At 34.4% G+C, this 25658-nt stretch overlaps 1 protein-coding gene across 3 annotated transcripts in view; it reads right to left on the bottom strand.

Moving 5' to 3' along the window:
* The window catches only part of LOC127856856 (SH3 and PX domain-containing protein 2A-like), a 168871-nt gene extending 151062 nt beyond the window's left edge, over positions 1 to 17809 (bottom strand). For 2 of the 3 annotated variants that reach the window (XR_008038213.1, XM_052393010.1), the window contains exon 1: positions 17681 to 17809. Coding sequence is in view for 2 of the 3 variants with exons in the window: in XM_052393010.1 (XP_052248970.1) it covers positions 17681 to 17749 (69 nt within the window). In the remaining variant the exon portion in view is untranslated. The remainder of the gene's footprint in view (positions 1 to 17680) is intronic. The other variant, XM_052393011.1, reaches the window with a different exon arrangement.
* Between the last annotated feature and the right edge of the window lie 7849 nt (positions 17810 to 25658).

Here is a 25658-nt window from a genome sequence, read left to right on the forward strand (position 1 = left end):
AAAGGGTTAAGCCCTGTTTTTCCTGAGAGAGGCTCATATGTTAAGGTAGATATTAATTCCCACACAACTGTTAGGCAAATATTATAGTCCTTCCCAAGTATAGTCACAATATTCCCTCTTATGATACATAACTGATTTTGAAATGATAAGAACCTTTAAAGTTTTAAAATAACACGTGTTGAAGTTGTTATGATTTAGTTACTGAATAATTTAAACTGTTCAGAACATTGTATTTCATGTAGTTATATATCAATATGGTGAAAACACGCCCTGAATCTGTACTTTTACAATAGCATAAATAATAACAAAGAGCCCAAATACTGGCATTAAGTGAAATAATCACTAACAAAAACACTGAATCTTTTTGTATTTTACAATAGATCCAATATTATTTCATTTTTCATGATTACAACCCAAGCAAATTAAAAAAAATAATTTATAACTGTTCAAGATATATTATTACTTATTATAAATATTATAACAACAAGGGCTGTTTGTAAAACATGCATGCCCCCCATGTGGGCTGTCATTGTAGTGGCAGCGAGTGTGAATACGTTTTGGTCACTGTGAACTTGACCTTTGACCTAGTGACCTGAAAATCAATAGGGGTCATCTGCCAGTCATGATCAATAAACCTATGAGTTTCATGATCCTAGGCGTAAGCATTCTTGAGTTATCATCCGGAAACCATTTTACTGTTTCGAGTCACTGTGACCTTGACCTTTGACCTAGTGACCTGAAAATCAATAAGGGTCATCTGCCAGTCATGATCTATGTACCTATGAAGTTTCATGATCCTAGGCATAAATTGTTGAGTTATCATCCGAAAACCATTTTACTATTTCGATTCACTGTGACCTTGACCTTGGACCTAGTGACCTGAAAATCAATAGGGGTCATCTGCCAGTCATGATCAAAGTACTAGCCTAAGCATTCTTGAGTAATCATCCGGAAACCATTGTATATTATGAGTCATGTGACCTTGAAATTTGACCTAGTGACCTGAAAATAAATAGAGGTCATCTGCCAGTCCTGATCAATGTACCTATGAAGTTTCATGATCTAGGCCTAAGAGTTCTTGAGTTATCATCCGGAAAACATCTAGTACAGACGGACAGGACCGACCGACGGACCAACATGTGCAAAACAATATACCCCTCTCTTCGAAGGGGGGCATAAATATTATATGAAGAATCCAATGATATACATTGAACGCATACAATACTTTGTGCTAGCATTTGAGCCTTGCTCTGGGAAAATGGGGTTAAATGCATGTTCTTAAAGAGTTATCCCAGATTACCCTTTGCAGTCTGCACAGGCTAATCAGGGACAACACTTTCAGCTTCAGCTTTTCATGTATATATTTTTTTCTTTAAAGGAAGTTACTTTTATGTGAGAATCCAGTTCAAGCAGAAATTTCATCCCTGATTAGCCTGTGCAGATTGTGCAGGCTAATCTGGGACAACACAAACACGCATTGAACCCTGTTTGTTTTCCCAGAGCAAGGCTCTTTTTTCCCAACAACCAAGAATTACCTCACTGGCTCCTGATAGTGTTATATACACCAACCACCACTGTGGCAGTGCTGTATCCCTATATCCAAACTATATAATTATATGACTACTAGTTTATAACTGATCAGCCAAATAGCAGTGGACAGTATTACAGAACCCATATTCAGTCATGCGGAACAAGTGTGACCTGACTCATGACGAAAATCAGCGTGCCCCCCCCCCCCAGACCAGTGACATCGATCATGCACGCATTGTGACAGCATGAGTGGTTACCAGCTATTACATGACTTCATAATTAAATCAAGTGCTAATTAATGATTGATACAGTCAAGTGACAGCGAGAATGCAATTAATACGTCTGGAAAGCACAAACTCAATGAGATGAGGTGTGAACAAGGCATCCTCAATTGTATTGGATAGACATGAGAGAAACACCATATGTTAAATGACGCAAAGTTAACGAACGTAGGTAAACATACTTAGACATATAAATGTGAGCCGATACGTGATCAACAGTCATTGTTGACCTATTATTTCAGAATATGAAGTATTAAGTATATATAAAATATAAAAAAATATATATAAATATAAGTTGTATACTCCATACATCAATTTTATTCAAAGTGGACATCTCTACAGTAGGTATACTCAGAATTTTTTTATCTTCTTTGAAATTATGGATAGCTTCTATAGTGACATTCTCATAAAACAATAATGTGCCTGATACCATGAACATTATTTAATCATTATTCTGACAAATCTTCTCTTGTTTTTTCTCTCTCAATTTTTATCATGAGATTGACCATCAGGCTCTTCTTGGGGTTCACAGAGGTTGTATTTTTCAGTTTGGCAGAGTTCTGGGATGGTATTCCAGAAGCATCTTAAGTTAAATTTTATTTTTATCCTTAAATTGTGAATTTAACATCCCTAATGGCAAAACTTTCAACAATACTAATTTATTGTAATATTTAAAGATTGGTTGAGACCTAAACAAAATACAATGGGTTGTTCAGAGACAGTGCTTTAAATTTCAGACTAGTGCTGAATAAAATCAATCAAGGGGCTACAATCAACTTTATTTCCAGATGCCGTCAAGCTCATTAGGTGCCTGGTCCTCAATTACAACTTATCAAAACTTAAGAACTACCATGCGGATGTCAAGATGAAATCTGGAGTCTTTGCTGTTTCATTAAGCTTTACAATTATATGAGTCGCGCGGTGTGAAATAGGGATTTAATACATGTGCGTAAAGTGTCGTCCAAGTTTACGCGGAAAGTGTCGTCCCTGATTAGCCTGTGCGGACTGCATTGTAATTGGTTCGAGCCCTGTTGAGGATTACTTTTTTTTCTTTTTTAATTTTATTCTAGATTTTTTAGTGGAGCTTTTATGTCCAATGTTTAAATTTATCAATATAAAGCATATAATGACAAACTTCAATACATGCCAAAATCTGTGAAAAGGTCCCTTAAGATATCAGTTTACCAAGTGCAAGGCTCAGATGACCTGAAGGCGCTCAGTGCATTGACTACTTCTTTATAAAAACTGGAGGTAAAGTTTAACAAACACACACTTTCATTTCTATCTAAGGAAGATTATTAAGTAACATGTAACCATTATAAACAGTCATGGAAATAAATAGCCTTATACTTTAAAGTGTTTTTTTCTACCCCAAATACATACAGTGTTTTCAAGTGGATTTAAAAGGCGTTTGCAACAATGCATACATTGAAAAGATGAATTACTTCCCACACATACAACAAATCTTAATAGCACTCCACTACTTTCAATGATTTATTTCCGTTCAGTAATCCTTATTCAGGTGATGAACAAAACTTGATTCAAACAGTGTTAAACATGGCACATAGAGTTATTCAATGCTTTTAGATTATCAATATACACTACAGATCCATTATATCGCGATTGACGGGGTCCAAAGATCGCGATCGCGATATATCCGGAGCGCGATATAAATCCAGACATGTCTGACTTAGTTTTTAAGCAGTTGATGTGCAGTTAATGTGTCAAATTTCATCGGTGTTTTCATTTTATGTACGGCGCTGCTTTATCTTTGTATCGTAATAATTGCAAACCAATTTTACATGTACTTTTGTACAAAAACAACAAAATATTTATTTGTATAAAATAATATCGTAATTAAAGTTTTGATTACCGTGGAAATTGTAATGCAATTATTAATTTTTATTTTCAGGTACGATCAGCGTAATATACATCTACATTGTGTAGTGTATAAAAGATATACACCTACATTAATGTAGTGTAAAAACCTAGATTTACGCTACTTTTCTAGTTATTATTTTCACGTTTTAATAGCGATATGGCACGTAATGCGCTTAAACAAATTATCGTTTCATTAATTACGCACAATGTTAATGTTTCGTTTGTCTGATTCTCAAATGAGCTTTACTAAATTTGTAATCCGAAACACGCTTCCGAATTTTAATGCTAATGCGACATTAACAAATTCTAGCGTCAAATAAACAGTGCTAAAATATCCTTTGTCTCCATTAAAAGCACGCGAAAAATTATGCAGACATGTAGAACGTTGCATGGAAAGTGAGGGTGTATTTGTGTTGTATATAAAAACATGAACATCACGTCGGGCGATTTACGCGTATTCAGTGGGAAAAAAAACGCCCGGATTGGACGTTATTTCATCACATCTTTAATAGTAACAAATGCCAAAATGTATTTGATATTAAGAATAATTGCGAATGTGTGTGTGTACTGAGCACTTTTATCGTAAATATTTACCGGAGTTTGCTTTAAAACTGAAATATACGGGATTATCGGGTAATGATGAGCGATATCAACTGTATAATATAAACAAAATGAAACGACTGTATATACGCAGAGTCAAACAATAGTAATAATAAGCTGATAATTAACACAACGACAATTTAGTGTTGATTATTGATGTGGCTTCAAACTGCTAATGTCTCAGCTAAAATATAATAAGCAAAAACAACAAACTGACATTATTATCGAGAATGAGACACTAATGACTCAAGTGCTGCAAACAACTCAATCCGTGTTAAAACAACACTGTCTGACCTTGAAGGATGACCTTGACAGTGTTAAACATGGCACATAGAGTTATTCAATGCTTTTAGATTATCAATATACATGTAATGTGATTATGATTGTTTTGTGTTTTGTATTACAATTTTCTTAATCGTTATCATAATCATCATCATTCATTATTTTTATATTATTCAGTATTTTGTAATATACCGTATTTACAACATATGGGATTTTGCAACAATTGTTTTGTTATGGTAAGTATCAAAGGAAACAATTATTGAAAAAAAAACTATAAATGAGTATGTAATATGCTTTATCACACACACAATTCATTACGCTTGATGTTAAAAAAGAGTACAAAGACATTAAGCTGAATGCTTGAAAAGTTCAAAATGCACGTCCCACTCTAATGTGGAGTAGACAGCAGTTTAAGGTAGTACAACTGTAATCATTTCCTGCATTTTTTTGTAAGATCGGTTGAAGTCGGCTAATGTCGGTAAATATCGTAACTGAAGTTGTGACATGTCCGTTTTGTTCGGTTCATTATTTACGAAGTATAAATCTTAAATAAAAACATGTTTATATAATTCAATAATAGATTGTATCGATGATATGCAAAGTACAATATATTACAAGGTCAAAATAGATTTTATTAAAAAAATTGTGTAAAAATGAACCGAAAGTAATATATTTTCGCGACAAATAAAAAACAACAATCGTGAATCGTAACCATAAGACGGTTAACGAGTAAAAAAGAAGTAGCAAAAAAGAAAAAAAATATGTAGTAGAGCAGCAGTAACATTGACTGCCAGTTGGTAAACAGTCTGCAGCGTTTGGTAAACACTGCAGCGTATGGTAAAACCTACACAGTCAAAGACAATGGGAACAAGATGTGTTTGTGAAAAACTATGTTCCCGTATATGATGTTTGACCTTGAAGGATGACCTTGACCTTGACCCTTCACCACTCAAAATGTGCAGCTCCATAAGATACACATGCATGTCAAATATAAAATTGCTAGCTTCAATATTGCAGAAGTGACATAACATGAGCAATTTTGACCCAATATATTTGACCTTGAAGGATGACCTTGACCTTTCACCACTCAAAATGTGCAGCACCATAAGATACACATGCATGCCAAATATCAAGTTGCTATCTTCAATATTGCAAAAGTACTCATCAAATGAGTGATTTTGGCCACATATATTTGACCTCTGACCTTGACCTTGACCTTTTCACCACTCAAAATATGCAGCTCAATGAGATACACATGCATGCCAAATATCAAGTTGCTATCTTGAATATTGAAATATGCAAAAGTGTACATTAAATGAGCGATTTTGACCCTTATATTTGACCTTTGACCTTGAAGGATGACCTGACCTTGACCTTTCACCACTCAAAATGTGCAGCTCCATGAGATACATATGCATGCCCAATATCAAGTTGCTATCTTTAATATTGCAAAAGTTATTGCAAATGTTAAAGTTGGCGCAAACCAACAGACCAACCAACCAACAGACCAACAGACCAACAGACAAGGCAAAAACAATATGTCCCCCACTACTATAGTGGGGGACATAAAAATGGACCTGGAAAAGTTGAATACCTGCTTTGTTGTCAACACAAAACTTGAAACAGGTAAGGTCACATATATATGATCAGAGCGTTTATATAAAATACACATATGGTAATCATTTAAATAGACATTTAGTTCAAAGATGTAAATAACGGGCATTATTATCATTATATAATAGTTATGGTCTTTGTCTATGCTCTATTTAATGTAAACATCGAGATACAGTTACCAGAAGTAAATGTGTATTTTTTTAGATCTTGTACTTACTTTTATCTTTGCTATAGTTATATTTGTTTCTGCATTTAGCAATCGTGGACAGCCTGGGTGGACCATCCCGAGTAAACAATATGCTGTGAGCCTGTCCGCATAAACCTCAAAACAATATCAGACACCAACTTAAAAATAATGGAAACAGCCAGCTGGTGAGGTGATAGAGCAAGTTGCGACTGAATCAGATAGAATTGCAGCTAGCGATGCTATCTTAAATCACATGACGTAAGAATCTTTATTTGGATTATCAGCGGTAACAATAAATTTTGCATCATTACATGGAAAACATCAAACTATATAAAATGTGTGTAAAACCAATTATCTATGTTGACCGCCAATCTCACAAGTGTAAGTTAGGCAACGTTTGGCAAGCTCTTTTATACAAATCCTGCATGTCAGAATGTCTGACCAATTCCCAATTCAAAATACAAGTATTTTCGCCCAATATCCGAACTTAACAAAAGTACAAATGATATGTGAATGTATATATAAATATATGTCCTGTTAGAAATAAGATTGAAACTGACAATGTAAAGTGTTATGAAGATGATTTAAACACAAAAAACCTGTTTTTTATTGTTGTTTCTATGGTTACCATGGCAACAGATCTATCAAATGTGTATACGGTATGATTATTGTAAAAAAAATGTGTGACCAGTTCACAGGGCAATTGTGTATTATGTAATTGGACCGTTAAAACTAATGTAACATGTAATGCAGTGAAGTAGGTACATTAAGCATAATCAGGCCTTTTTGGTGTAGAATCTGTTCACTATGTCTTCTAAATTATGAAATGTCTTTAATATGTATTATCAATATCCGAACTTAACAAAAGTACAAATGATATATGGATGTATATATATATGTCCTGTTAGAAATAAGATTGAACGACAATGTAAAGTGTTATGAAGATGATTTAAACACAAAAATCCTGGTTTTTGTTGTTGTTTCTATGGTAACCATGGCAACCAATCAATCAAATGTGTAAACGGTATGATTATCGTTAAAAAAAATGTGTGACCAGTTCACATGGCAAATTGTGTATTAATTGGACAGTTAGAACTAGTGTAACATGTAATGCAAGTGAAGTAGGTACATTTAGCATAATCAGCCTAAACAATTCAGCAATGGGATATATAACCTCATCAAACAATGCAGCACAGGAAGGGTTAAGATGCATTCTAAATGTGATATTGCATGTCAATATTTTACTAGATTGCAATGTTAACTATGTTTCCAGTTGAAGGAAGGGAATTCCCGCAGGTTACTCATATGCATCGGTGGAAGTCCAGTCTGGTAGTCAGTTCGCAACATACGTCACGCCAACTGTTCCAGTAAGTCAAGAGGCTTTACAAGTTACAGGCATTTCAATGACTTATGGGACCATGACATTCATTGGATAGGTTGTGCAGCAGTGTCCGGACAATGACATTCATTGGATAAGTTGTGTAACCAGTGTCAATATGTGTGGCTGTCGAAAGAATTATACATTGGCTTAAAGTTTCAAAATGTGTGCTTAGTTGTTTTCATAATGGTCGTCGTTTTGATTTAACAATTTTGTTTCAATCTTGGTAAATGTAAGAGCAATTATATTTTGTATAACTGCGCTTTTATCGATTCTCTATCAATATTAAGAAAATTATATCCAAAGCAGACCTTGAAGCAAGTTGATTTAGTTTTACAATTGCTTGGTGAAACATACAATGCACACGATGCTATGGCAGATGTGGCAGCACTTAGAAAGTTGCCCCAATTTGTGAATTTGTCTTTAAAAGAACTAATGACCCACAGCTTTTCCCCATTGGCTGTGTCAAACAAAATTGCTTTCAACAGTGCTAAAGCCCAGAACTGTCCAACATTGACATTGAGCCCACTCATTTTATGAAGGCCTACGCCGCTGAAAATATTGCTGGGTCAGGGCTAAAACTTGTGTATTTGACAATGCTTAATAACAGGGGTGGAGAGGATGCAATACGTGATGTTTTCATTTTAAAAAAATGCTGAAGGCTTGCCTAGAGTCACTTATTCTAAAAAGTATTACATGAAGTTGTTCTTAAAATATGTAAGTACGTAAACCAATGATTTGAAAGAAAATTTCAATTACATGTTTTATTTCAGTACCTTCAGTACTTTTTCAGTACATGTAATAACAGTAGTCAGATTGTGTGCATTTCTTTATTTATTTTTAAGTTACAGTGATTTCAACTAAGGTTAGAAATATGGTACTGCATAATCTCCATAATGCTCTTTATAAGTGCACCAAATTTCATCAAAGCACCCCTATGTACTTATCGTAGGATCCATTTGCGTGCTTTTTTGTTTCTATTGTTAGTAACAGTGACCTGATCAATCACATAAGGTGAAAAATGAAGGGTTGCACTTAATCCCTACATTGCCTTTTATATGCGTGCCAAGTTTCACCAAATTTGCTTGAGAATTTGTAACTTACTGCAGGATATAGTGTAGAAAGCCCTGTCCATGTCAAAGTTTACGCTTATTTAGTTTCGTTATGAAATTTGCATTTAAATTTTTGTTTGTACATTGTTATTAAATGAATACAAGCTTGTTAGGTAGGTGGTCATTTGTCTTTAAATCTAACAACGTTATAGATCTTGGTTTATAACAGAGAAAAATACTAAGTTAAGTAAGTATACAACTTTGTATTTTTTTTTCACTTGTCAGACCTACTTATGCCTCCACCCCCACCTCCCACCTCACCAACGCCATCCCTACATTGGCAGATTTATCATAACTGCATAATGTATTAAATATATGTATAAAGAGAGTAAGAACATTGAAGGTGTTGACTGAATTGGTAAATTAATCTGTTTATTTTGCATATTTTGACAATTTGCCATTATGTGGTTTGTATTTCTTGAAAAATATTCTTATAGTCCTATTAGAATTTAGTGAATTGTTCAAAATATACACAGGCAAATTACTTTTTTTACTTTGATTAAAGCTGATCACGTGTCTCTGCTAAAATATAAATGCTCAAATTCCAAAGAAATAACATACAACTTATAAAAAAAGAAAATTTTGTATAGGTGATTTTTGCACACACAGGTTGAGCTTGTAGTTTTGAAGGACCTTACATAATAAATAAGATTTTTTTTTTATTTTTATCACTCAATTGTCAGACGCTGGCAAAGTATGCACACATAAGGAAGTAAAACATGCGAAACTTGATGGCAAAGATATGGTTAACTCTTAAAATCATATTAAATAGGGACCCATTAACAGGTCAATGTCATTTCTGATTTAGCATTAGAAGTTTTACACTATATATTACATGTGTACATTAACCCTTTACCACTTAGATATGTATTTTGACGCGTTTGTAGTCCCTTAGAAAATCCAATTTTATTAAAGACCTTTCTTACCAGATTCAAGTTTGAAAGGCTTCATTTCCAACCCTTAGATACTGACGAGCAGCAAACAGTATAAAACCAGAACAGACTGGGAGTAAGTTGCATGCTGTTCTGGTTTTTATGCTGTTTGCACATAGCCATTTACACTTCGCCTCTGGGTGGGAAAGGGTTAAAAACAACAAAAACCTACCTGGAAATCGAAGAATCGGCTGTATCTGCGGTAGATGACATTTGTGGAGTCATCCGACCATGTTACATAATAAAATGTACACCTGCAATAAAAATGAAATGTAATGTAAAAATGTACACCTGTAATGGAGATAAAATGTCATGTAGAAATGTTCACCTGTAATAGAGATAAATGTCATGTAGAAATGTACACCTGTAATTGAGATGACATGAATGTAGAAATGTACACCTGAAATGGACATACAATGTCATGTAGAAATGAAAACCTGGTTATAGAATCCAAGGTTGTTTAGAAATGTACAACTGCAATAAGATACAATTTCATGTAGAAATGTAAACCTGCAATTTAGATACAATGTCATGAAAGAAATGTACACCTGTAATGAAAATAAAATGTAATGTAGAAAAATACAACTGTAATAGAGATACATTATTAAGCAAAAATGTACACCTAATATAGCAATTTAATTTCATGTAGAAATGTACACCTGAAATCAAAGTCATATTTAGAAAATATACACTTGCAATGAGATAGACAGGCAGAAATGAATGTCTGCATTGCAACTATATCACGTAGAACTGTTATCAGTTTGCAATATATTTAACATCCACAATAGTTCAATAAACTTAAAGTATATAGATTACTATTTTAATTCATGAAACCATATGTGTTTTGTTCTGAGAAAACTGGGCTTAATTCATTTGCGTAAAGTGTCGTCCCAGATTAGCCTGTGCAGTCCGCACAGGCTAATCGGGGACGACACTTTCGCTTTAATGGTATTTTTAGTTTCAAGGAAGTCCCCTCCTTACCGAAAATCAAGTTTAGGTGGAAAGTGTCGTCCCTGATTAGCCTGTGCTGACTGCACAGGCTAATCTGGGACGACACTTTACGCACATGAATTAAGCCCAGTTTTCTCAGAACAGACACATATGCTTATACAGCTTTCCCAATTTGGTTAAATTACACTCTGAGTCATGACATTGGAAAAGTAACTTATCAGGTATTAAATCTTCTGTTTTAATTTTAATGTATCTTTTGCAATGGCTGGCCTTAAGAAATCACACATAACACTGATTCAGAAATAGTTTGTGGAAAGACAGACAGATATTGGTTGGTTTTGAAAATTCAAGATGTATTGTTTTGACATCAGCACTAGGATGGACACCCCATACCTCAAAGCAGTATGTCAAAACAAGCCAAATAATTGATTGAAACTGAATAAGTTAATGAACTATACTTTAATAATGAAATGTGTTGAAAATAAAATAAAATGTTTTTTTTTTAAATATAGGTTACACTCAATACACGTATTAAGGCTCAAGTGTATTCACCAATTTTCAACAGATAAGTAACAATTAGAACCAGATGCCATTTCTACCTAAAGTAAATAATATACATAGTGTGAGGCTTTTAATATAAAAAAAAATCTAAGAAGCAAAAATGAGACCGTAGTCATCTTATTTGGTACTGGGTAAAATTACTAATAGGCCAATGACACAATCAACCCATAGGCCAATGCGCAATCAACCTATAGGCAAATGACACAATCAACCTATTGGCCAATGACACAATCAACCTATAGGCCAATGACACAATCAACCTATAGGCCAATGACACAATCAACCTATAGGCCAATGACACAATCAACCTATAGGCCAATGTCACAATCAACATATAGGCCAAATGACACAATCAACCTATAGGCCAATGACACAATCAACCTATAGGCCAATGACACAATCAACCTATAGGCCAATGACACAATCAACCTATAGGCCAATGACACAATCAACCTATAGGCGAATGACACAATCAACCTATAGGCCAATGACACAATCAACCTATAGGCCAATGACACAATCAACCTATAGGCCAATGACACAATCGACCTATAGGCCAATGACACAATCAACCTATAGGCCAATGACACAATCAACCTATAGGCCAATGACACAATCAACCTATAGGCCAATGACACAATCGACCTATAGGCCAATGACACAATCAACCTATAGGCCAATGACACAATCAACCTATAGGCCAATGACACAATCACCTATAGGCCAATGACACAATCAACCTATAGGCCAATGACACAATCAACCTATAGGCCAATGACACAATCAACCTATAGGCCAATGACACAATCAACCTATATGCCAATGACACAATCGACCTATAGGCCAATGACACAATCAACCTATAGGCCAATGACACAATCAACCTATAGGCCAATGACACAATCAACCTATAGGCCAATGACACAATCAACCTAACAAGTTAAACAGATGCATAAGCTAACACTTGAAATATAAACAGGAAGTTTGTTGCAGTTAGTCTTTTTGTATGAGGCTAATGTTTAATAAAGTTATGCGCTTAACTTTTTTCATTTTCTGTTGTACTAAAATCAAACTAATGATTCATCTTACAATAATAGTTGATGATAATATACTGAAAAATAATGTATTTACAGTACTGTACTTGGAAAATGATCAATATTATATCGTCCACATGAAAAGTGAACACTGATGCATAGGAAACTCATTTTTAAACTGTGTGGGCTTGTTCAAGTTTATCCAGTTGCATTTTTGTTCAAGCTTAAGAGTCAAATGTTTTAAACATTGAAAATAAGAGATAAAGAAAGTTGAACTCCTAGATATATTATTTCTGTAAATAAGTGATGATATCAATAATTGATGTAAAATTTTAAACTTTCTACTTTGTATACATGTACAACAAACATCCCTATACAATAGGATTTTTGTTAACCCTTCATGATAATGTCAATGCAAAATAAGTATTGTCTTATTGGCTGTAAATAAATTGCCTCTGGCTATGAATGTTGAAAGTGTTATAGCTCCTTTGCTATGAAGACTAAAAAGTTAGTTGTTCTCAAGAGTAGGATGCGTACAAATTATTGCATAACAAAACCCCATATACATTTAAAAATTAAATAGAACTGATTTTGGATGAATGTTGAATGCCCATAATAATAATGTGATTGTCATGTGCTCCAGTTCCCCATCTTCTTATGTGTGAGTCAATAAAATACATAACTTATAAAATCACTTTAATCTTATATACACTTTTGAAAAAAGAAAATCATTAAATACATAAATAATTCATTCTTTGTAATAAATAATATTTTTAATTCAATTTAATAAGTAGTCAAATTTGTTGACGCTCTCAAATATTAAGCTTCTTTTTATATTGGTATATTTCCAAGAATTTAGCCCATATAGACCAGTTGAATGTTATTGTTTATATTCGGTATTTTCCGCGCATGCGCACTGACTGGTTGGCAAAAACACTGGTTACAGTAACGTAAAACATGTACAAAGGGCTTTTGTTTAGTCAATAAATTGGTAATATAAAACCGAAATAACATTAAAACTATTAAAAACTAGTGCCCAATATATCATATTTAGTACCAAATAAATGTATATTCACAAATAAAATTTCCTATTCATAAAAATACAAAGTAGTTATAAGCATAGAGTAACGTGATCGGAAGACTAAATACTGACAATTCCACAAACAAAACAATACATTAGCCGTATTCTTTCTGATAGTGAGACTTTAATAAAGTATATTTCAGCAATAATAAAACATATATTCATTGTATTATAATTATAAGTGGTGTGGATAGTGTTATTTTTATCAGCGATCGATAGTGTCAGAGGTACATTTAATCAATTATAAAACAAAGCCCTAAACAGCGGAATACATTACAATTTTTAAATATTGTGGTAATTTTATTTACATTGAATGAATTTTCGTTTCGTTTACATTGAATGACAACATTAATACAATTAGCATATAACGGAAAACCCTGCATATTATGCAAATTGAACTGTATTTGCATGTATATTGAAATCTCTTTACTAGTAATAAGGAGTGCTAAAAATCTAGAGTTTTATCAAAAATGCATATATGTTATTTATTTAACGCAATTATTTTTTACCCTATTGTGATTGCTTGTGTTCATGATGGTGTTTCGTACACTTGCAGTAATTTACAATCTGTACACGTAATAGTGGAGTTTACTTTTGCTGGTACCCGTTAAATACCTTAATTGCGTAGCAGTAAAATTGCACAATATTTTAAATGTATAGTTATTAAACAATGTATTATTATGATTAAACTGGCTTATATATATACTCTAGTTCCAGTTAACCCATTTCCGACAAATGTCTTATTTTTTTAAATGTTAAAATATTTTATTGAAGCAACTGTTCAGTATTTTAGCTTTTAAATTTGGCTTAAATGGACTGCTCAAGATGCCAAGAGATGACAAGGTGGTATCATTACTTGTGTTTAATGACCAGACACTGATCTGCCACATGTGGTTTATGCAGGGACCCACGTATATGTCCCTGGGTTTATGAAGTATCCGATCATAACGAGATAATCAGTTTGTGATGAACAAAGGTGCAATTAAACACCGGGATATAAATGCTGCAACAAAGATTGTCAAAATTAGTGTGAACAATTAATTAAAACAATTACATTAATCAAGAGAATTTAATTAATGTGTAACCAAGGCAAGTTTTTTCCAAAGACCTATAAAATACATTTTACGGGTCTTTGTTTTTTTTCCAAACATATAAAGGTTCAAATCAGTTACCCTATGTTGCGTACTTAAAATTGACCTATTGGTTGTTTGTATCATCCTTATTTGTTTTCGTTCATTAAATTTAATTTATTCTGAAAGAATTTCAATTTCTGAGAATGTTTTAACTAAAAATGGTCGCGAAGAAGTGCCAAGTAGAGAGATTTTTGTGGTTACCACATATCGAGCTCTTAGATTGTGTTCCACTCCCGAGTTCGTTGTTAGTAAAATCAAATAATAACAACAATATAATCGTTTCAAAGATGCATTTTCTTGCATGCTAATGTTTTATTCAGACATAATTAGTAAAATTATATTTGATATTGTGCATGATTATCCTTAAAAACGATGATTTTGTCAACATTCTCTATATGCGCTTATATGAATTCTACCTCTTTTTGCCAACCAGTGGGCGGAGTCTAAACTTTGCAGGTGTGCGTGACGTCACTCGTCAACTGGTCTATAAAAAAATATCTCTATATTCTTTCAGGTATGTGTATGAGAGGTATCCGCAACTCGATTTTAAGCCAAACATGCTGTCGCACAATGATCGCGCATGCGCACTCGTATGAAGCCGAAAACAAAAATAGTGCATCTGACGTCTTTCATTATGTAAAAAAATGTTTAAATCACCGTAATTTAACGGGCATTGAGACTAAATAGACATAGTATAATGACAGGTATGTTTTCAAAATCAGTTACACATGTTTATTTATGTTAGATTATGCTGATTAAGTCATTAATTCGGGTTAAAAATATTTGCCTTAGGTAGAGGATAGATTTCAAAATGGCGGAAATGTATGTTAAACAAGCCAATATGTACCAATTTATATTAGATTATACTGATTGTTAAAATTTATATAAACCGATGGATAATGTATCGTATGTTGTCTTGGAAATATTTGAAAGGCAGATACGATATTAATTATGTTGGCTTTTTTGATTGGAATTTGAGGGAAAATAGCATTGTAGGGGTAACAATAAGTTTATGGTATATTTTGGACGAAGCATCAAATGTATTTAAACATCTTTAAATATAAATGGAAGCTGCAAATTTACTAAACTGATGTTGCTAAATGGTTTGCAAAAAAATTGTGAGTTTCTACTTAGTAATTTTAATGCTATTTAAGTTGGAATGAGGGATTTTTTTTATCCAAATGCACATTTTACAATTTAAAACAAAATTATGTTTACATCTATTAAAAATTCGTTTCATGATTTACTTCAAGTTTATTCTTTTCAAGTTGCATTTATGGATGTTTTGTAAACCTTTTAACAAGATAGAAGATGATTATGTAACCTTACATTTCAGGTTGATGTTCACTTAACCATTCATTGTTGACTTTATTGGAAGAATATTCAAAATGCTTTGTGCGAAGATGACCACGCATCCAAGAAATTGAAGCATAAGACCTGTCACATTCATCACATTGATACAATGTCTTCTTATGTGTCTTTGTATCATTTATCTCTGTATTCCTACTAGACTTGATAGATTAAGATTTTGGTTCCTGTTCTACTTCAAAGTCACTATCACTAAAACAGCATTCACTTTCTGTAAAATCACCTAATACCTTTTCAAGCTTCTCAATATCTGAGAAATTAACAAAATCATCTTTACTTTATGCCATACTGAACAACACTGAGATTGTAGATAAAAACTAATGAATAGTACAATTAAGGTTACATTAACAAGATTATTGTTTTTGTTTGAATTTTTAGTGCAATACCGAAAATGAAAACGGCGTGAAAACAGTTAATGTCGGAACAATTTAAAGGACGCATGCTAATTAGCATGATTTAAGCAATTTCTAAATTTGTTGCAAAGATCTATTGTGATTGTACTTGTTTGTTAAATAAAGCGGCCTATCAAAGGTCAATATGTGAGAAGTTGTTCATGTGTGTTTGATGTGTGACAAATTTATTTTGAGAATATTCATGTACTGATTGAATAATGTAGGCTAAAGACTTGTTATTACAGTAGACGCACGTGTATTTTTTATACACTTTTATATAATTAATCTTTTAAACAATTTAATTGATGTTTGTATTACATAATTCATTTATATAAATAAACGTCTCTTTGTGAATAGTTTTAAGCAACTGATGGGAAATCACAGATGCAATATCTGACGCGATTGAAAACACAACAAATCGGTAACGCAATTTTGGTAATATTTTTCATCTGTTTTCTAATTAAATATCAATTTTCAAGCTTTCGTACGATGGTTACTTCTTAAATATTTAAATAAAAATGGTAAATATTTGATGATCTCAAATTGAAGATCGCGTCTCGCAGCCGCTTAAATCGACCGCGGCTGCTAGTACTGTTGGTTTTAACTCGGCGCAATACATTGAATAGTTCAAATAAACAATTGAAAATAACAGAAAAAAACGCCAATGTATAAGCTTTCTAATGAATGTTATTTGTTAAATTTCTGACTAAAAATGACAGAGCAATAATATATAATAACAGTGAAGGTGACGATATTTTTTACCCGAAACTCAGCCGCAGTGGAAGACAAACCGTAATTACGTTGTGTTTAACTCGTCATATCTTTTTTAATATGTTATGCATTGACATATAAATTAGATATTTAGAAGAGCAATATTTCAGCTTTCTAAAATGGGTAACATTTTAAATATTGAATAACAAATGATGTGACCATCGGGATTTAAATTACCAAGGTAAACTATCATCTAGGTTAACAACGTGAAGCTATTATGCGTATCGATAAAATCGATAATTATTGGCTTATCTGACTGGATATCAGCCACGACAGCATATTTTCGCTGTTATTGGATTAATGCATGGAGTTGCGGATACCGTTAATACACATACCTGATTCTTTGCACATCTTATAAATAAGACTATTTAATAAGCATAATGACACTTTTGGTCACAATTTTTGTGCATTCAACAAACAAGATTCATCATAACAACATTCATAAACATAAACGATTTTTTGTATCGTCTTCCATTTAAATGATTTTATTTTAATCACGGAGACATATTGACTGTCAAAAACAAAACTGTCATTTTCAAAGTTGTCGTAGTATGAATAGGTTGATGATCTACCAATAGACATAAATACATACATAATGTTTACTTGGAATTTTTCTTTTTTCAACATCCGAAACATTGATGTCAACGATAGTCCTTCCCATTTTCAACTTAGTGTAGCACCATGACTAACTGTCAACAAAAAATGATTTAACTTTCAGTTTAGGCGGTTCGCTTTGATTCTGGGCACAGCACAGTAATCGGATATAGACGGTTACACACCACTTTCTCGTTCCGTCATAGCTAGCGTGTTTTTTTTCGGCGTAAGCTGTATTAAGCCAGCTTTTCACCCTGACTGACCTTTGTAAGTGTCCAATAATATTCAAATACAATTTCCCGCGGCTTGGTACGAATGAATACACTTCATTTATTCCATTTGCTGATTTGAGTATAACACCAGAACATTGGAAACATATCCGCGTCTTTGTAACACTGTTTTACTGCATGAAACAATTTTATCTCTAATAAAGAGGCTCAATAGATAGAACAGTTTTACAATCAATTTTCGACATAAATACAGTTTGTGCGTTCACCTTTTATTTTCAGAGAATTACCAGCGCAAAAGCGTTTATACTAAAGGCTATATTCTCATATTAGTACTTACTTGCATTGCATTTCAACCCGCGAGGTATATCGGGTCAATTCGCGACCAGTGTGTGAAAGTCAGAGTTTATATACAGTTCATCACCGGAGTTTGCAGAAGGGGTGCGATCTTTTCATTGAAGGAAAAAATGGAATCTATGCTATTTTTGTCTGATGGAGTAAATAGTTCGTTTAGTCGCTTTGTCGATATATCAATATTTTAGGCACAGCTGTTGCCTTGGTCGTGTACAGTTGGCGTAAACAAGCCGTCGTTTCAGCAGCAGAATTGTTACCTAACTTTAATGCATTGCATTCCAATCCGCAAGGTATCAAGGTCAGTTTGCGGTCAGTTGCAGAAATCTTTATATAAACGCCGTCTCGTAAACTTTGTGCACTTGAAGTCTGTTTTGATCAGAAAGATACTAAATAAAGATATTCGGCGATATTATTGTGGTATGTCAATCATCGATGTTTTCAACATTTGCAGGATAAGGACCAATTTTGATAAAATTAATTAGAAATATTTATCCATTTAGACCAGTTTATTAAGCATGAGCACAATAATTCACTATACTATAATTATGCAATTAAATAAGATTCGAGTATTGCCGGCTGACCTATATGCACTCGTTTATTTTCATGTTTCTTGTGTTTTCTATTCTGTAAATATAGATATCTGAGTAATAATATCACATAAAGCAAAATAAGCCACGAAATATGGCGCAACACCCCGTAATTGATTTGCTTGTGATGGAGCTAAGAACTGCGCAGAAAAAAGGCATCCTCTACTTTTTATCTCATAGAGATAACTTTTGATCGTTCATAAACATCGACCACAATCAACGCCGTATATCTTTTTTAAAGATATTTCTTGTTTAACTTATTTTGGGAGAACAGCCACACAAATCGAATAATGTACTTGTTTAGGTGGAAGATATTGTCCTTTATGTAACTTGCACATATAGTATTAGTAACCTACACTCCACTATACAGTGAAACTGTCTCAGTTCCATTGTGGACACAAAGCTCAGCAGATCAAGTCTATATATCAAGAAATTGTTTAGTTTGTGATGCAAGCACCAAATTTGGCACATCTACTCTTCAGTCACTATAGATTTGATAAACACGTTAGCCACTACAAAATTTCAAATGGCGTCCTTTATTAAGATGGCCGCCGTCAGGATTGAAAAATGGCAAAAAAGAAACAAATTCTCTGAAAGGTTTTACTGCTGTAAATATAACTTGATTTTGATTTCGTAAACAATAATTTGACTAGTTTGAATTTAAATTCAGACATTGTTTAAGTTTCATATAGTACACACAAATCCAACATGGCTTCAAAAATGACCGCCAAGAAATATGGCCGCAAAAACCTATTTATGATCATAGCTATGTAAATATCCACTCAAATTTGATGAATTTGGTGCCTATACCCTGGTTTCAGGGGGCAAAGAACACATTTATTTCGTCAGAAAAAGTGTAATTTAATAATGTCACACAGACATCCAACATGGTGTCAAAAATGGCTGCCAAGATGGCCGCCAAAACATATTAATGATCATAACTATGTTACTTTCCACTCAATTTTAGATCTACATTTTGGTATCTATAGATAGGTTTCAGTGGGCAAAGAACACATTAACGTCATCAGACATGTTTTATAAGTTTATTATATGTCACTAAAATCCAAATTGGCCGCCAAGAAGGCGGTCAAAACCTATTTATGATAATAAAATATGACTATGTAACTGTCCACTCAAATTTGATTAATTTGGTGTCTATACCCAGGTTTCAGGGAGAAAAGAACACATAAATATCACATTTATATCATCATACAAAATGTAAGCTAATTATGTTACACAAACATCCAACACGGCGACCAAAATGGCCATTAACACAATACGAAGGACTACAGGTCCATAACTTGTTACTTAAAAGTTATGGTTGTAAGGTAAAACGCCATAGTTTAAGAGACAAGGACCACTTTAATCGAGTTGAGGTTATCATTAAGCAGTTGAATAATCATAAACTCCAATTTATGATATTTGGAAGAGAGAATGAACTTGCACATGACTTCAAAATAGGATCAGGTTTTACTAACTTCTGTAGACTTCATTTTTTACCGTTGCTGAAAATCATTGAATATTAATTACAGCCTGAATAAGCATGAGTTCTTCCAAAAGATTAATATAATACACTTTGTGTTCCTTTGACAATTTATTTACATCAAAGCAGAAGTAGATAGTCTTATTGTCCCTTTCGGAGTAATGCAGGATCTAGATGAGCAAATCTGTATCCTCGCCCTAGAACTGTGTGGTGCTACGGCGGGATCGTTATACTGTTTCTTTAACAATTTCAACGTCTGCATCCGCTGAAGACAGAAAATATAGCATCCCATTTAAGGCAGAGTTGTGCTGATCGGAGCAATCATGTCGGCCGTTTTTCTGTCACGAGACAAAAAGTCTTCCTTTTGTACATGAGCATTTTGTTTCTTTGCCTAAACTCACAATATGATTCACGTTTGTTTCATCGTCTCCGGTGCGTGTTGTCTTTGTTATAATGACCGTCTTCGTAGCCATCGAACCCCACTGTCGCTTGTACGTAATGCATTTTCTACGAATCTACATAAGACTCGGCTATTGCGTTATATAAGTCGCCCTTCTCCATGGTCAAGGATTCAGCAAAGTGCCACCATCATGCATCTGTTTCATGAATACAGTTCATCTCAGCCTCACATGATTTGTCTATAGCATACTCTCAACTTGCTTGAGCGATCTTAGGCTTATCTGCTGTACACAGTATGTTCTTGGTTTCAAAGAAGGCAGCAGGAAGGGAGCTCAGTTCAAAAGACGATACGATTGCAAGGGAAGGATCTCCAGATTTTTACACCACCAGAAAACGCTGGAACAGAAGAGCAGGATAAAAAGCACGGTCAGAAGCGATCTTAACAGCCAAGCTTTTCCCAAGAGCTTTGGCTCTGTATTTTTTCGTGAATTTATAAGCAAAGACCGAGTTTCCTATGATATCTCTTATGATCGTTTTCCCAAACGGCTAAACTGCATGAACATTCACATCTGACCCAGCCACTATATTATTGGCAATGTTTCTCAAAGTAGGGTGAGCTGTGTATGGAGAGCAGGTTGTAATCTGTGTCTGCATTTTCTCTAGATCAAAAGAATCCCCTTTGATGCACGCCTCAGTTGAATATTTGTGTTGTGGAATTGAAGTATAGGTTAGATCTGTGAAATCCTGCATCTCACTGTTGTGCTCGGATGATGCAGATAGGGTCCAAGGGGTTGCATTTCCTCGGCAATTTCACTGCCGCGAGTTAGACCACATGTGCTCTATAAACACATCATCAATGTGTGCTCAATGACAAGATCACGTCCTATCCCAGCAAAGCATTGATGGCTCCTACGAACAACGTGAAAACCAATACCGAACTTTTGATAAACGTCTGGGTGCGTTTTCTCTAGGTCGCTTATTTGCAGCAAAGATGGATAGCAAATCGGGCACTGTCTGCTAATGCATCGGCCAACACTCAGTACGATATGCTTTTATGCTTCATGGGTTATTTCGGCTGTAAGCTGGCTGTGTATGCCCTTTTCAACAAGAAGATGGCCCCGTGAAGCCCTCTGGACAATTTTTCGTGTCACAATGTGCACAATTTGCACATTTTCTCTATAGACTGCCAAAAGTATGTTTTTGAGAGCGGTTTCTGCCATGAGGGATCCTTTGCCCCCCCCCCCGCAAGCTCATACGTTTATGAAACATCCCAAATTTTAATCAACACTTTAAACTACTTTGTGGCGCATCAGTGACGATTTCGGCAGCCTTCCAATACAAGGGTTGGTCAAACGTTACAACAATGGTGTGAAGGTTGTGGCAAGGTTGCAAACTAAGGCTTATGTTGACAGAATGCACGCTTTGTCCCCATTGCACATATTAATCATAGGCAAGAATTCGAATGACAATTGCAGCCCTGAGTACTGTATTTTCTGATTCAAGATACGCATCATTCCCTGCAAATTCAGTGTTGCCTGAAGCTGAAAAATATCGATCCTCTTGTCAAAATCGAAAAATCACGGCAGGTCCAAACTATGGCGTTTCACATGACAAGCATCACGTCAAAAGTAATGGACTTGTGGTCCTTCGTATTGTGTCGTTTGACGCCATGTGTGATTTCAGTGTAACATAATACACTTAAACTATGTCTGACAATCGTAATGTGATCTTTGCCCCTCAAAACTTTGGTATAGACACTCAAATCAATTGTGAAAGTTACAAAGGTATGATCATTAATAGATTCAGGTGGCCATATTGCAGGCCATTTTGGACGCCATGTTGGATTTGTGTTTAATATAATAAACTTAAACTATGTCTGATGATCTCTAATGTGTTCTTTGCCCCTTGAAACCTATGTATAGCCACCAAAATAATCAACTTTGAGTAGATATTTACATAGTTATGATCATAAATAGGGTTTGGCGGCCATCTTGGCGGCCATTTTAGACGCCATTTTGGATTTGTGTGTACTATTGTAAACTTTAACAATGTCTGATGATCTTTATGTGTTCTTTGCCCCTTGAAACCTAGGTATCGACACCAAATTCATCAAATTTGAGTGGATAGTGTGATAGTTATAATCATTAGTATGTTTTGGTGGCCATCTTGGCGGCCATTTTGGACGCCATGTTGGATTTGTGTTTAATATAATAAACTTAAACAATGTATGATAATCTTAATGTGTTTTTGTCCCTTTAAACCTATGTATATCCACCAAAATAATCAAATTTGAGTGGATATTTACATAGTCATGATCATTTATAGGTTTTGATGGCCATCTTGGCGGCCATTTTGGACGCCAAGTTGGATTTGTGTGTACAATTGTAAACTTAAACAATGCCTGATGATCTTAATGTGTTCTTTGCCCCTTGAAACTTTAATTAGGTATAGACAACACATTCATCAAAATTGATTGTATAGTTACATAGTTATGATCATGAATAGGTAATTGGCGGCCATCTTGCGGCCATCTTGAAAAAATGAACTTTCCGGAGGTCCGATTGTGGTAAACTTTTAATATGTTTTAAAAGACCTTCTATCCTACCAGGATCAGTTAAAATACCCTTTGTAGCAATTTTTGGTTGATAAAGGTATTATTTCATATATTGACCGTACTAGTACTTCTTGCTAAAAACAGAGTATCAGCGGCCATCTTGAAAAAATGCCGCCATTTTGATTTTTCAAGTGGCTAACGTTCTTTTTGAAGAAAGGGGTACCTAAAGGTAATGTATGCCAAGTTTCATGCTTGCATCACTAAGTGAATGATTTTTTTTCAATAATCAGCGCAGCTAACACCGGTCTTACTGACCTGTGTACTAACGCGAAAGGAATTGTGGGAATCACTTCTTTTACGAGTGAAAAGTGAAAGCGAAAGTAGGTCAGCTAATCGTGCTTCTGATTATGGCTATCAGTCTTAATAGAGATTCAAAATCACATTTAAACATAATTAATTAACGTTTCTAAAAACAACATTCCATTTTAAACACATAATAAAAACGATTTTTCTTTCATTAACATTTTCATTCCTACGCAGAACTACTTTGGCGGAAGCATAATTCCCTTAACCAGGGGAATGTGATGCATCTTAGTATAGAGGTGACAATAACGTAGTGATGTCAACATCTATGTATAGAATGGTCTCAGTTCCTCTTTAATTTGGCAATTGAACTCATTTCAACTATCCATTTCAAAACAACGGTTTTTAGCTATAAATTCAAACAGCACTTGGTATTCACTTAAAGCTTTAAATAAAACTTGTTTTATAAATTCCTTATTTTATAGAATGCTCTGAAGAAAACTGGTTAAATATTTTTTTTGAAGTTGACAATTTTACTTTTTCGACTAGGGTACCATTGAAGTGCATCACAGATGTTGCTAACTTTATTTATAAACAATTGTATTTATTGAGGTTTCCGCCAATTATCTTCTAGTGAAATACGTAAATCATCCTCTGACAGCTCGTGTTATTAACGCTCCATTGGTCATTGTCGGTTCGGGTACTACTTACGTGTACTCCGGGTACTCTTAAGTATACTTACATGTACCCCGGGTACGGTAAATATACTTAAACGTACCCGGTTGATATTAGACTGTACCCGAGTTGTATTCCCGCCATAAATCCTATGTCGTAAAACGCGCTACCGATTATCTTAAACAAACTTCTCTTTTTAAAATAACTACGTCAACATGCTTTGTGAGTATGAGTTTCGATAATATAGAGGCCATTTTACAGAAAATTGACATAAATGTGTATATATTTAATAAAAAACAAGATGTGTTTGTGAAACACAATGTCCCCCTATATATGACCTTGACCTTGTGAAGGATGACCTTGACCTTGTGAAGGATGACCTTGACCTTTCACCACTCAAAATGTGCAGCTCCATGAGATACACATGCATGCCAAATATCAAGTTGCTATCTTCAATATTGCAAAAGTATTCATAAAATAAGCGATTTGGGCCACATATATTTGACCTCTGACCTTGAAGGATGACCTTGACCTTGACCTTTCACCACTCAAAATGTGCAGCTCCATGAGATACACATGCATGCCAAATATCAAGTTGCTATCTTCAATATTGCAAAAGTATTCATAAAATAAGCGATTTGGGCCACATATATTTGACCTCTGACCTTGAAGGATGACCTTGACCTTGACCTTTCAACACTCAAAATGTGCAGCTCCATAAGATACACATGCATGCCAAATATCAAGTTGCTATCTTCAATATTGCAAAAGTATTCATAAAATAAGCGATTTGGGCCACATATATTTGACCTCTGACCTTGAAGGATGACCTTGACCTTTCAACACTCAAAATGTGCAGCTCCATAAGATACACATGCATGCCAAATATCAAGTTGCTTCCTTCAATATTGCAAAAGTATTCATAAAATGAGCGATTTTGGCCACATATTTTTGACCTCTGACCTTGAAGGATGACCTTGACCTTTCACCACTCAAAATGTGCAGCTTCATAAGATACACATGCATGCCAAATATGAAGTTGCTATCTTCAATATAGCAAAAGTAAATTGCAAAATGTTAAAGTTGGCGCAAACAGACCAACAGACCAACAGACCAACAGACAGACAGACAGGGCAAAAACAATATGTCCCCCACTACTATAGTGGGGGACATAAAAATAGCCGACAACGACCGATTAAGCTTTAAATTTCCCGGGTACGTTTTAGTATATTTACCGTACCCGGGGTACATGTAAGTATACTTAAGAGTACCCGGGGTACATGTAAGTAGTACCCGAGCCGACAATGACCAATCGAGCGTTATCAACGCTAGTAAGTACTACACGGTAAATCACAAAATCGTAACAGGCACAGTAGTTGTAACCTTCTATTAAG

Source organism: Dreissena polymorpha, chromosome 14 (genome assembly GCF_020536995.1).
Source record: "Dreissena polymorpha isolate Duluth1 chromosome 14, UMN_Dpol_1.0, whole genome shotgun sequence".
NCBI classification, from domain to species: Eukaryota; Metazoa; Mollusca; class Bivalvia; order Myida; family Dreissenidae; genus Dreissena; species Dreissena polymorpha.